This window comes from Cygnus atratus, chromosome 5 (genome assembly GCF_013377495.2).
Source record: "Cygnus atratus isolate AKBS03 ecotype Queensland, Australia chromosome 5, CAtr_DNAZoo_HiC_assembly, whole genome shotgun sequence".
Classification (NCBI taxonomy): domain Eukaryota; kingdom Metazoa; phylum Chordata; class Aves; order Anseriformes; family Anatidae; genus Cygnus; species Cygnus atratus.
This window is the reverse complement of record NC_066366.1, coordinates 43,487,441-43,502,444: the sequence shown is the minus strand read 5'-3', so window position 1 is coordinate 43,502,444 and position 15,004 is coordinate 43,487,441. Positions and strand designations below refer to the sequence as shown.

Sequence of the window (15,004 nt, the reverse complement as noted above, 5' to 3'; positions counted from 1 at the left end):
GGCATTTTTTTCTTCCATATTCTTCTCTGACTCTCTCTTTTGCAAATTTTCAGACTACAGCACAGAATACATTTACCTCAGAGGGCAAAACATTTTCCTGTAAACCTACATCTTTGGGCTTATTTCAAAATCCTGCTCATAGCTTTCCAGATAATTGAATTAACACTTTATCTACAATTAATTGCATTCACACAGTAGAAAAGAACTTTTTTTTTCTCAGAGATAGGCAGCACCAGGATCTTATGTCCTACGGCAGCCGTTCTCATTGTTTTTCAAGTAGAAGCTAGGAAAGAGGATCTGCAGCATCTGGCAAACCAGCATGGGTCACAACCAAATGCATACACTCATATCAGTGCCGCCTCCAGAGTTACCATTCTTTGTGATTCTATTATCAGCTTTCAGACTGCTGGTGTTTTCCTCAAACGCCCAGTTCCTGCAGTTATACGCAGCTATGAGAATTTTAAACCACCATTCAAAAAGAAAAAGTTTATGACTTCTGTAGCTGTGGGGAAATGGACCAAAAATATCACCTCTAAAGCTCTGTAATGAAAATAGATCAGTATAAAGTACCTGGGTCATTTTAATGCAAATCTAACTTGAGACACACCCGCCTTTCTTAGTGATTGATTTTTTCTTCCCCCCTTCAACCTCATCTCTCTACAAAAAGAATCATAAGCTCAAAAAGCTGTTAGCAAATGCAAGAAAAAAAGTAAGACTGTCACATTCTGTACGTTAGAATAAAATAAGGAGTCATAGAACAGTTTGGGTTGGAAGGGACCTTAAAGACCATCTAGTTCCAACCCCCCTGCCGTGGGCAGGGACACCTTTTCCACCAGACCCATCCAAATCTCTGGTGAGTTAGGGTCCTCCCTAACCTCTCAAAGAAAGTTGAGAGCAAACTGCTCTATTCGCCTTTTCTTCTGGATGGCTCTGAGCCACAGACACAGGAAGTTGCAAAAGAACAGCAGAGACAAATCTATATTCTCTAATGTAGCTATCAAATGTGGTTTTACTGTTGAAGAAAAAAGTTTGTACAGAGGGAAGGTTTAGAGACCTCTAGATCTCTTCCTATTGCACAGGAAGTTGCCACATTTGCAGCTCAGGAATGAGGTATACTCACAACATACTCCAAACAGAGCCTGGCACAAGAGACTGTGATGCTCAGCACCTTTGCGCTCCTGGGTATGTGCAAGCTCCTCTATCCCATAATCACTTAATTTACATATTATGATTGTCATAGAAGTTTCTGGAACAGGCTGGGCAGTTAGCCTCACACAGCTGAGCATTAGTTTCAATATAGCTCTTATAAATATACAAGAAGCAACTGGGGCATGGAAAAAAAAAAGATACACAAGAACAGGGAAAATGTGTGTAAAGGAAGAGAAGAGACTGGGAGAACAGCGACATGAAGGTGATGACCAGAACTACCATACATTGCACTCACCCTCAGCAACATCATCATCCACCATCAGCTTAAGGCTTTTTCCACGCCGAACGACTCGAACAGTGTGCCACTCGTTGTCATTGAGTTTCTGCCCAGCATAAAGAGTTTCAGGTCCCTTGCCTGGGGATGGTGATATGCAAGACAGTTAAAGTCAGACCCCAAATTAAGTTTAGTATTTGCCCAACTGGAAAGGTCACTAAAATCAACCTGGTGTGATACAGGCTAGGAGACCATGTAGGTTTATTGCGACCTGCAATCAACCCTCAGGTACACCTTCCCAGCTCTGAGGAGGTCAGGGTTACGCTTACTCTCAGAGAAGCACCTTGGTCCTCAGAGCCCAGTGGTCACAGGCATCTTAAAAGGGGCAGAAATCTCTCTTGTGGTATGGTACTCATTTCCCAACATAACACTGTACAGGGCATTGCAGCATTAGAAAAACAAGCTGGTGACAGAAATAACTCTAGAGCAGAGCCAGCATTTTACACATTTTACATATTTTTTTTTTTTTTTTTCCTAAGAGCTTTCATTTACAACAGCTGCAAGGTGCTTAGGATTCTTTTCAAAGTTAATTGTACTGGTCTCCTAACACTTAGGTATAAACACCAGGCTGGTTTCAGTCTTTCAGTCCCCCCAAAAAAAACAAAAAACACCCAAACAAAATAAAATAATAATAATAATAAAGACAGAAAGGCTTCCAAACACCACTCACCACCTGGCTGAATCCTCTACGGTTGTAGAGCAGCCTGGCCATACCCACAACAGGGTGCTTGCTGTGCCCCCTGAACTACATGTCACACAAGGGAAAGAGGAGCCCTTTGCTCTCCAAAAAGTAAAGCCACATAGTTGTCCTTGCAAGCAATGCTCCTGGGAGAACAGCATTGGTGCTACCCATATTTGTCCATTTTTGCTGCTTACCCATCACAGTTGACAGGTAATTACTTAAAACATTAATTGTTCAGATTACAGGACTGGAACACCTCGCTCCTGTCAAATGGTAAGTGAAGAATGGTGTGTGCTAAATTAAAACTGTCTATGCTCATTTCTGTACAGTACTCAGCTGCCTTTTTTTTTTTTTTTGACGTAGATATATCAGAGAAATATCAGAGAAATGAAGCAGAAATTGTTGCTTATCGGGTTTGGGCCTATTGCCCAAAATGGCAGAAGAGGAAACCAAGAAAGGAGAAGCACGACACATTGAACGCAGGAGGAACAGGACAGGGATGACATCGGGAGCTACTACAGCTCACCTTACTGCACTGGTAAAACCAAATGTCAGATATGCAGACTGTTTTTCCATGTTTGTTCAACAAAAAAGCATCTTTTTTATTCAGATACTTTGAGCTGGTTACCACACAGTCCAACTTCACTGAAAGAGTATAAAATGCACGCATTTCCAAGCCAAACTCTGCACAGGGGAGATGTACCCACTCTGATCTGTGTTGTGGTGCTGGCTAACAAGTAAGAGTAGCATGTCACAGAGTGAGACAGAACTGAAGGGGTAGAAATCATACCCAACGACAGTAGGCAACCCACAGTATGCATGCTGCCTAATTAGCAACATTATTGTAACTGCACCTTACTAAGGGGGGTGTGGGCAAAGAAAATGTCTCGTTTAGCTAGCATATAGCATGGCAGGGAAACCTTACAGAATGAGATGACAGCAGAATGAATATTACATCTCTCAATAAGGGATCACGCAGTTCACGTTAACAAAAAAGGAGCTCGATTCCCTTTCAAATAAAGCCAATTGCTAACCAATTTTACCACAGAGCAAGAGGAAAAAAAAAGTCTTTGTAAAGTGACCTGAAAAATAGTCATCCATGGATTTAAAAGGATAGGGAGTCATACACTGTAATGACAGACAAGGCCTCCTTGATAGGAGTCCCGTAACCTCCGCAGTTTTCCCACCTGTGCTAAAGGCACACTGCACCACAAATGCAAACCTGACAGCTAGATCATAGCCACAAAGTTTAACTTGTCTATGTCAACAGAACTTAAACTCCATTTAATGGAGTCCAAGAAAGTTACGCTAGATTTACATTAGTGGGAGTAGATACTGTCCCTGAGAGCATGTTACAAATGGATGCACCTGGACAGCCTAGAAAGGTAATGCCTATGTGAGAGCACACTGCAGCGGTTACTGTAGTTACACACAGCCACTTCCTCGGCCTAAATGAACTCCCCACCTGTGTGTTTTTGTAACACTACCTGACTTCAGGCAAACCATAGGCAAAACAAGGGCAGCAAATGGCTTCACAGTGCCCTTTTCTACAGGGTGATTGTGGCTGCTGGGGCTAAACTGAGAGAGACAGCCAGGTGGGCTGACTTGGCTACCTGACAACACAACACTCTCTGTGCAGCAGCTCTGTGTTCACCATGGTTCGGACACTCAAAGTGCTTGACCTTGTTGTTACCCCCTTTCAACCCCAGCCAAGAAGAGCTGCTTTGGCTTGCCATTACTAACTTGATGCCCACTGTAACACTTTCAAAAGAAAACTGTGACAGTAACAGAAACTACCTGACTAGATCCACAGAAAATGCACATTAACCAATTCAGAAATAAATGAATGGAAAGTTTCAGGCTTCGCAACTGAGTAAGGTTGTCTACAAATGAGATTCCTATTTAGAAGTGGTTAATAGTTTGGGCTAATAAATTTGAAAATTAAGCACAGCAAATACAAACAATTCCATGCTTACTAGTCTATGTCTTGATCAATTTAATATTTAAACTGTCACAAAAATTTGAAATACTTTAGTTTATGCACAAGCCTTCATTTTGTATGGAATAACAGGCATAAGCTTCTTTTAGTAGGGTTACCCAAACAACGCGTACATGGGAATGCTCAAGAGCATTCAGCAGGTATCAAATGCAGAAGAGCACTTCCAAACAGTATTTTTACTCCATTCAAACTGTTTTGTTTTCAAATACTTTGAAGACATTTATGCAGCAGGTAGGTTGACCCAAAAACCTGCAAAATCGTGCCTGAGTTTTTCAGCTGACAGCGTGCAAATGAATTGCTGCTCCCTGCATGAACTCCCACTGAACTCAAAGCAGTTCCAGAAACTGCATAGAGGGATTGCTACACCTGGGTGCCAAGCCTCATCTCACGGAGCAGGATGACTTCATGTGCTGTTACCATACAGTCATATGTGGTCAGCTTTTAAAAAGATGACTTGAAGACTTCTGATCCAACAGTTGTGGGTGCTGGGGAATAAAAACAAATAGTCCATGTGTAGTGGTGAGGATCAAGTGCTCTCCCTGAACATGAGGTAAGGCATTTTTATGGTCTTACAGCTAAACACAGCAGCAAGTGTTTGGCCAAGGAAGAGAGATTCTCCCCCTTCAAGCTATCTTGCAACTATCTCACCCTTCATCTATAATGCAGGTATAGGAAGTGGCAAAGCAAAGGTTAGCTGGACAGAGAAGAAAGTCAAAGATGTGAGTCTTCCCCTTGTGCAACAGTCTTATCATAAAAGACAGGGAACCAGAAAAAGAGACAGCAGTGTTAGAAGCTGGGTGCCTGGCAACACTTTCTATTTATAATACTTCTGATGAGATGGCAGCTGGGCATTAAGCAATTTTTGCATTTTATTTCATTTCTGAGTGAGAACAAGTAAGATGCAACGTAACAGGAAAAAGAACGACAAAATTGCTACTTTTACAATAAATTAACTAATAAGCTAACAGAGTCTTGCCCACCCAGAGAACATGGGTCTCACTGGCCTTCTTGGTCATTCCACCTCCTTGTCTAATGACTTCTAATGAATGGCATATCACTCAAATGATCACTACCCTCTGATTTTTAACCTCACGTGAGGCAGGCTAGTGTGTATTCCTTCAGTGCAGTGGCAAACACTACCTTATCAGAAGTCCAGCTGCAGTTTAGGCTTCCTGAGCAAAGATTAGTTGACTCAGCTGCCACAACTCCTCCTTATGGTCTCGTGAATCCTTTGAAATCTAGTCAATAAGCATGCACATATAATTTATAACAAATAACTAGTATATGCTTTCAAACATGGAAAAACTCATTCCAGTCAGCCCAGCATGTCCAATTGTTTATTTCTCTAGCACAGGTACACTGTTGCTAATTAATAGCTTGGCCCCAATAGACTATGTAAGTGGCAAGAACAGGCATGCTGAAGTATAAACAAACAAAAAGCAGTTCCTGCTCTCTGAAAATAAGTTGCTTTCCATCTGGCCCCAAGAACTTGCTCATTTAGAAAAAACAACTGGTCAGAGGACTGCATTTAAAATCGTAGCTCAGAAAACGTCATGTGTTTTGACTACCAGTACACAGAATTTCCCTACTCTCAAAGGCAAAGGAGAAAGGTTAATCCTCTCACCATTTTCTCACAGGTGGATCAAAGAGTGTGCCTTTACCCTCAGTGCATGCTGTCGTTATCTGATCCATTTATATGACTAAAACGGACTTCATGAAACAAGGCTATCTTCATTATTGCACATCTTATCAAACATTACAGAAGAGGTCAAACATATCAGAAGACAACCAGAAAGGACATCGTCAGACTGACGAGAATGAGAAAGGCTCTTCCTCATTACAATTACAACAATAAATAATTCTACAGTGGTAAACAATACTTTTTAGAGAAGACTCACAGTAATAACAAAAGGTTTTATCATTTTTTAAAAAATAATAATTTATTTAGAATGCTCAGCTGCTATCAAAGCTTTGTTCATTGGCAGGAGACATTTTTTACGTCTGTTTTATACAGGGCAACATTGCTCAAGAATGCCATCAGCATCCCAAGGCAACGATAATTTTTTGGTTTTTATTTTTTCCTCTTGCTCTGTCTTCTGGGGAGGGACATTAAGGCTGTTTTTACTCACATGTTAACATAACGTGATTCACTGTGAAAAACTTGTGCACAGGTCTGTGAAACATGAGAATGAATCATGAGAGAAGCTGGACAGATTCCCCTAAAGCTTTCAGGAAACCTATCCACCCCAGTTAGACCTTATTCAGCTACTCCTTAAAGGATATTTAGATGCGGCTAGCAGAACTGCAGAGTGGTTGTCTTCATTGCAGCCCCAAGAGTGTGACACAGAACGGTCATGTTACAAAGTCAAAAGGAAAGAACTGGAAAATTTTTATGAGAATAACGAACGTTAGGCAGTCAGTTACTGTAACATCACTTGAAGATGCTACAGCAAGATGTCAAGCTCTATTTCTATATATATTTTCCAATACAAAAATTCTCCACCTGTTTCTCACCCCAAATGATATTAACATTTTAAAGATATATGCCTTATATATGCTGAATATTTATTTAGCAACATACATGAAATAATTATGCAGGATGTTACGCAGTATGGTAAATATTTTATGTAGATGTTATCCTGTAAAATACAAACCTTTTTCATTTATTATCTTTTCAAAAGATAGGCAAAAGATACTCTAGGCCCAAAGATACTCAGCCACAATTTCTAGAGACAGGTTCAAATAAGGCAAAAAGGAATTGGAAGTGGGTGCAAGGACAAAGCAGCTGCCAAATGCTCTCACCCCTTTATGATTTCCTGAAATGTGAAGAGTTCCTAAAGAGGACAGGGCAAACATCAAAATACAAGCAGGGCCCAAAGGATATCTGGCAGCTGCTGTGGAAACCTTCAACACATTTTGGTCTTAGATGAATGTAAATCAATAGTGTGAATTTTGTTTGTGTTTTCAGGTAGCAGTAGTATGGACAGGAAGTTTTAGGAAGGTCTTTTTCTTTACTGGGATCTGCTGTCCAACTCAGGAGCATTGTTAATTGCTAGGAAACAACTGGCAACCCCAGACTCTGGGTATGTTGCAGATATAAGTAGATAACCCGGTCAAATCAACACTTTCACATACATACACATTTGTTTTGCTCATATACAGGTTTTAGAATCCCCCTTTTCAAGGCTGCCAACAAGGAATAAAGAGTTTCACTTCCCTACAGTACCTTCACTGGGCAACCTTACCTGCACCATACTTTCCATTTCCTCAAGGAACACTATCATCTCCACGTATTAAAATACATTAAACAAAACATAACATACACTTAAAACACTTTTATCAGGGTTTACAGAGAAGTTATGTTCACAGCTGCACAGAGCAGCTTCATTGGGAAATCAATATAGTTGAACATGGCTTACACCAGTCTACCCAGAAACCAAGTTTAATTACTTACATGTGTACAGCAATATAAAAGTGCATATACAAAAACCTTTAGATGTCCCCTGAATCAGTTATCCTCATAAGAGCAAATGAGAATCCCAACCGCAGCAGCCAAACTAATTAAGTGCATGAAATTTATTCAGCAAATAAATCAAAAGCAGCAAGACTACTCTGCTAGTTCTTTCAGAAACATACCTCTGTGTCCCTAGAAACTTGATGAAAAATAAGTTAAGCTAGGTTTAATTCTTCAGATGCAATGTATTTTAAAAGGCCTTTACAAAAAAAAAAAAAAACACAACACCCTAATTAAATATATACGTATACATACATATACACGAGCACATACATACACGTTCCTTGCATTTTTATAAATACTGGTAGCACCACTGTGTATGACTATTGCTTTCCTTTACATGCATCCTAACAAATGCCTGTATTAAGACTCAGATGGATCCAAGCAGCATTTAACATGAGACCAGCTTGTTCAGAAGGCTCTTAAACAACACTGCAGAAATTACATCGTGTGTCTTGCATTCAGCATGAATAAAGCTTATAATTAAGAATGAAAAAATGAGACAGTCCAGTCACATACCTGGCACAGGTCACATACCTGGCACAGACTGTGCTTGTGCCTTTTTCCATCAAGGGCAGTGCGTTATCCCCCTTGTTTGCCTCAATTTCACTACTGCTGTATTTAACATTTCTAGAGACTTTGTAACTACTGCATGTGTCTATCAAAGAATATTTTTTAAAAAGACATCAAGAAAACATTTGTGTTAACCATCATTGGGAAGGATCAGTTTTCTGATTAAAGGGGAAACTACAATTTCCATGTAGTGATGTTTCAACTCTTCCAAAGAAGATTTTATTGTGACTTAGAAAGCGGTCAATATGTCTAAAGTTATAGCTAAATGAAAGAAGTTTTCAATGTTATTTTTGTTTTAATTTTCTATACAAGAAACTAATTTTTAATGATAGATAGCAGATGGTTTCCCATTCTTAGTAGAAAAGTTATTTATTGGGGAGTTATTCCCACTTCTAAGGAAAGTGATTTATATTCCTAGCCAGTGAGGTCAAAAAAGGATGTGTAAGTACAAGAAAAAAAAAAAAAAAATCAAGCATTCATGCTTTTAAAACTAAGATTTACAACAGCTTAATTACATTAACTTCAAAGTGAGCTCAGTCAGACTGTCTTTACCTTCATCTTTACTTAGGACTGTGGCACGAAGGACTCGAGCCACAACACAACATCCTTCTGCCCCCGACCGATGAGAACAACTGAAGCGTCAGGGTCGATGCAAAGAACTCGGAAGCTGCTATATCGTGACTGATCTGCAGTTTGCCTGAGGAAATACTTAAATGTGCCATACTGACAGAGAGCGAAGCTCAGGGAGAGCTAGCTGTTGGTGCGCGGCAGGCAGCGAGGCAGCCAGGGAGCAGCCACCAGAGGGCAGCGCCCGGCCTCACGCAGTGGACAGGCAGGACAGAACTGTAAGCCAGCTATTGCAGCAACGACTGCGCGCAGATTTTTGCAGACCACAACAGTAATAAAGAGGTAAAGAAATCCTGTTTTAAGCCAGCTTTACATTTGATTAGCTTTCCACTGATGCAGTGCTAGTCAAAGCAAGCCTCGGGCATAACGAGGACAGAGAGTGAATTCTTCTGTTTACTCCTGAGCCGAAATAATAGTATGGGTACCCAAACCACACAGCTTCTCCCTAATCCCCTCAATTGGTTGCTCAGTTCATCTGTGTCTCAAACAGTAAGGTAATTACAGTCTCTCCTCGTGTTTAGTTTCACATCTCCCCACAAATGCTACAAAACAAGAATCAATGATAGTGAGAAAAAGATGCTGGAGGCGAGGCTGAGACAACTGGAGTGAGCCTTATCACATATCACACAGGCGTGCACATAAGTTTCAAACTACTCAGAGGGGAAAAAAACATGAATGAAATATGTGAGCCTCTACAACAAGTATCCCCAAAAGCTCTTTGCTGCTGTTACATTAGTAAGGAACTCCATTACAAGAGGCTGGAATAGCCCGTGTCATCTCATTTGGTGAGCCTTATCATCTAATGGCTCTTATTACTTCATTGGAAGGAATTATTTGAATTTTGGAATCATCTGATGATTGTCAAAGTTTTTGTGCTTTTCTGTGTGTGGTGATTTTTTTTCCTAAGTATTATAGCAGATACTTCTCATCTAAGTCTGAAAAACAAGACAAAGCAGCTGAGATGGAGAAAAATACGGGAATAGCAGTACAGTGCCTCACAGTAATGGTACCTGTGTGTTTCAGCAAGGGATCAGAGACCACTTTAACAGCAGGATAGCATCTTTGTTCCCCTCTCTTAGAGCACAGAAAACAATGGCAGAGACAGGGGCTCCTCTTCCCAAGAAAACGGTTGAACAGACAGTTGAGTCAGAAGGAAAAAAACAAACAGGTCTTTGGAGCTCCAGTCCCAAACGTTACTTAAAGCTGTTTAGGGAACACTCTGACCCTCATTAGCAGTGTAGTATCAGCAGAAGACACTCCTGCCACAAAGCACTTCATTATTCAAATACCAAGGGCAAAGACCAGAGGCATTGAACGTACAAAGGACCTACATTTTCCACTTAAGGTGCCTCTGTGGCACCCGGCTGCCCGAGGCATTACACATGCATGCGAGTTTTCTCTGGTTGCTAGGACTATTACATGACCTAGCTTCAAGCCCCTCTAACAGCATAACAGTCAACATCGTTAAAGTTATGCCCAGCTACAATTACAAAACTATCAGGATTCATCATCTCCAGGCAGTGGAAAGCCTTGCATACACTCTTGAGGTTTAGTTCCCTTTTCACAGTGCTGCCTCCTTACTGAAGTCCGCCACGTATTTCAATCTATGGTGCCAACCAAACAGTTTTTAAATTCTGTTGGCTATTAGCCAGTATTTATGTCTGAGAACCCCAGACATACTGTGAGGTAGAACATCTTACTCATATAAATCATGCTAACAACCCAAAATTGCAAGTGGAGACCTTGCATTTTCAGATGTTAACATTAAACCACATGTTACTGATAGTCCACATTGGTCCCCTTTTCCTAACTGAGAAACTCTGGTGGAGAAGGATGGTAAGTGGCACTTAGACCTCCAGGCAAGAGACTCCTCCTTTTACTTACGGAGCTATCAGAGAAAGATCACAATCACTTGCTTCTGGAAAGCTGAGGGATCAGCAGTGCAAACTGAAGTGTTTAATGTGAAAGACATAAAGCCTATCTCAAAGAGTTATCTTCCACATGAAATTGAATAGAGCCCTTAGCTGCTGTTATCTTTTGAAGAGTCATTGACTATTTTCCTGGCCCTTAAGTAGAAATGGTTAGTACAAGATAGTAACCACATGACAACACATCTGACGCCATCCTACCTGAAATTATCTTGGTATTCCAGGTAGACAGAGGATTGCTATGTACTTCATTATTTAAGGGAAACTGTTTCAGTAATGACCACATTTTCAGCTTACATACAAAGTAAGTATAACCCAATAAAAACGCAATTGGAAGATTTTACTAAATTGTCCAATACAGAGATATAGAACAGTCTCTCCAAATGTCCCCTTGTCCTTTCTCTTCTTGAGCTGCAAGTAAAAGCCTTTTTTGGTTTGTTTTGCTGCTGTCCTTTAAGTCTTTCATTTACGTCTTAATATTTATGGAGTTCCTCCTTTTTTTCCGGACACTATAATGTTAATGCATCCTCGAAATAAACCTGGGGGATACTGCTGACCATGTTTCATGAGGCAGAAAATGAGACCAAGTTGTGATGCCCAAAGTGTCACAGCAAGAGCTTGGATCCTCTTGAATAAATAGTCTCCTTTCCCTTTCACACGCTTTGCAAAACTGTTATCAAACCTGATAGGAATTTGGAAGCCATATCTACACTTACTATTGACTTTAAGACTAAACACGTGCCAAGCAACCATGAGATAAGCTGGTTAGAAATCTAGCTTCAAATAATACATTTCATGCTATTTAACCCTTTTGCTTCCAAAACCCTATCAGCAGTGGTCACAATGCATACTCCCAAAAGAATTGGGACCTTGCTAGCAGAAAGCCACCCAAGTCATAGCAACAAAATCTGTATCACCAATGGAAATCTACCTCAGATACTTACAGATATCACCAATCTCCAGTCCACTGGTAGCATAAACTTGTCCCCTTCACCTGAACTGAGAAACCCTGACGAGGACACTGACAAGCAGTACTTAGACCTACAGGCAAGAGGCTCTTGGTTTAGCTTAAGGAGCTATCAAGGAAGGATCATATGCTCCTGGAAAACTGTGGGATCAGCAGTGCAGACTGAAGGATAGTTGAGGATTTACAGATAAAGATGACATCTGAGGCAAGTATTAAGAAATCCTTTGAAATTCAGACTTTAAAGTCACAGCTTTCAAGTCAGCTGAGGAGTGTGTAAAGGAAAAAATACCCTGGGGGAAGAAGAGAAATGGATGGTAAAGCTAAGCCTACGTGGCTTTAAACACATCCACACCTCTCTGTCCCCAGAGCTCCCAATGACAAACAGTTTCTAATATCCAAAGTGATGCTAATATCCAAAGAGATGCTATCCTTCTTCTCAAATATATCACACTTGAGTCACTTAATTTCATGTGTATGCCCTCATACAAACCTTATATATTTCATACTACATCCACGTGTAAGCCTGTTATCACTGGAATTAAATAGGATTGCATCCACCCACCAGACACTTAATTGGAAGGAAGCATCCTGAAACAGATGAGGAAAGACAAGACAGAAGCCAGCAAATCTCTTCCCACCAGGAAGTAGACTGGTTCCTGGAAACGTACCATTAGCATCTGGGGGTCTCCTTTTCTTGCCCAGCACACACAAGTTCACACTCATATTCAACAGAGAAGATCTTTGACAGAGAAAAAGAAAGATTCTTGTTTAATGCATAAGGGAAAGAAGTGGTAAACTTCTGGAGATCAGCTGATACCTGGGTATGTTAGCCATTTCAGTTACAAGGTTTATTAATTCTTACGTACCACATTTAAAAGAGCAGTAGTACCCAGCACTGTAAAGATGCTGAAGGAAAAAAAAAATCTAGGTGTGTTGGGATTACATATTAGTTCAAGCTGTTCCAGAGGCACTTAAGCAATAAGGCTGTTTGACTTTCAAGCAATAGAATATGTTAGCCTCTGGCTAAGTTGTACAAAGAGGAGAATTTGATTAATGGCATAAGCTGGTCAAACATCTCTCTAGCACTTTCATTTCCCACTGAAAGCTTACTGACAAGTGTACTCAGTTTCCACTGTAAATTTGCAAAGACAGAATTTTACTCTGTGAATAAGGTTACTTCTCTATGCTGCATTTTAAAAGACACACACAAAAACACCACCACCACCTGCACAGCCTCTTTTTTTCTTCATGCTGCTTGTTAGGAAAGGAGGTAGGGGTTATTACAGGGATGGGTACATTAGACACGCCTCTCCCCCATGTATTTTTCCCCTTGATGTCTATTTCTAGCCAGTGAACAGCTAGTGTCCTGCATTGTTGAACAAACCATTATTTCTTAGTTTTATCCTTCACAGGAGCACTGTGAAATCCATGCATTCATGAACAAGCTTCATGAAATGGTATAAAACCCGATTGGAATGAACCGATGTTGTAACACCACTACCATTTACACAGGCCACACCTTCAACAGACCCACGCTTGGAGAATGAAGATCAAATTTCAGAAGGTTCCTGTTCCCAAATCTAGAAATGTACTTGTCCTTCAGGAGTCAGGTTTTATAGAAGTAAAAACCCGAATCTGTAAGCATTACACCTGATCTCACCTAATTCTTCTAAAATCAAGCACTGTGTAATACTCCGCAGGACCATAGGCCAAGCTTTTCTTTTCTTCAATAATATTGCTAATTAATGGTTTTGATCAATGGATCCTGAACTATTCTCTCACTAGTTCGTAAATTCGTACCAAGTATAACATCTCCAGTTAGCAGCCTGATAAATATCTGGATGGCCTATATGAAACTGAGGGCCAAGAAATTTTCCCTACTCAACCGGGATTTACCACTTAATGGTTAAAGGAACCACAGAAGACTGCTTCGAAAATACTCATCTGAGTGCTCTACATCTGTGTGATACTCTCACAGATAGAGTCTTAACATCCTATTCTTTCTGTTTCACCTGCTGGTGACATATCCTGGCAAAGTACTTCAGCATCTGGAAGACAAATCATGATTTTAACATCTTGGCGCCAACTATTTGGTCTACACCAAAAGAGAGAAGGGAAAGAAGGTAAAGAAAAGTTTGAAACCAACATCATCTAGCTATTCTGTACACAACAACAAAGAACCAAGCAAAAACCCCAAACCCCAAGCCAAGAAGAATACTTCTGACCGCTAAATAAAAATATTTCAACATCACACACATTGCTTTATTATTTGTTAATGCATAGGTCTAACCCCGATGCTCCATTGCTGCACACAGGACATGTTGCATTTTACTGTTCCCTCCTAGGGCAGCTTCCAGCAGCACCTGCCTGGCAGATGGATGTTACCCCCTCCTTTCTATAGGAAAGTAGGTTCCAGGGTTTGCCCCCCCTCCCACCTTTTTGGAGAGAGAAGAAAAATGGAGTTCTGACCCATTTTCACTGCAAAGATTAATCTCAAATTGAGAGCAGCTCAGTTCTAATAAAATAAGCCTCAAAGTCAATGGTGGCTTGATTTTCAGAGGTGCTGAATGGGAACAGTAAAGCACACTGCTCTTGAAAATTAGCAAAGTACATACATTTAAATTCTCAGTAAATGACAGAGCACTGCTATATTTCATCTCCAACTTTATAGGAAACAAATGTTTACAGATCTAGCTTTTATTCACTTTCAAGTCCAGTTTTAAAAGATAGCTAAGAATTTGTGTAATGAAGAGCATGCTTAAAACCAAATAGGTATAAGGAAGTTTTACCTACGAAACAAGCCACTTGTACAACCCTGCAGGCAACTGGGTCACTTTTAACATCACTTAATGCCACCATGGTCGTTTCAAGAAGGTAGAGCGTAGAAGTGTCAAGAATACCGTGATGAGTTGGAAATAAAGGATTTCTAATTTCTCATTCAACATCACTAGCATCGCCAAGAAAAACAGCTTCTAGTTTATACCAAAACTGACTTTCAACAATGTGTCAAATGAGACAGTTTCACGCAAAGAATAATGAAAAGAACATTTGTATCAGAACACCAATATTGGACAACCATCTGGATCAGCAGATTTACTTTTTTATATTTGTAGTCAACTTAGCAAAAGCTACATCGTCAAAAATGATGCACAAAACATCTCCTCTCCCATTGTCACAAGGAAATACTCCCTCAGCATACATACAAATGGAATGTGAAAATGCAACTTCTCT

General features: G+C 40.3%; 1 protein-coding gene across 1 annotated transcript in view; it reads right to left on the bottom strand.

The window, feature by feature from the left end:
• NRXN3 (neurexin 3) overlaps positions 1-15,004 on the bottom strand; it is a 981,410-nt gene that overhangs the window by 558,365 nt on the left and 408,041 nt on the right. The window contains exon 13 of the mRNA XM_035539906.2: positions 1,445-1,564. Within this exon, the coding sequence (XP_035395799.1) occupies positions 1,445-1,564 (120 nt within the window). The remainder of the gene's footprint in view (positions 1-1,444; positions 1,565-15,004) is intronic.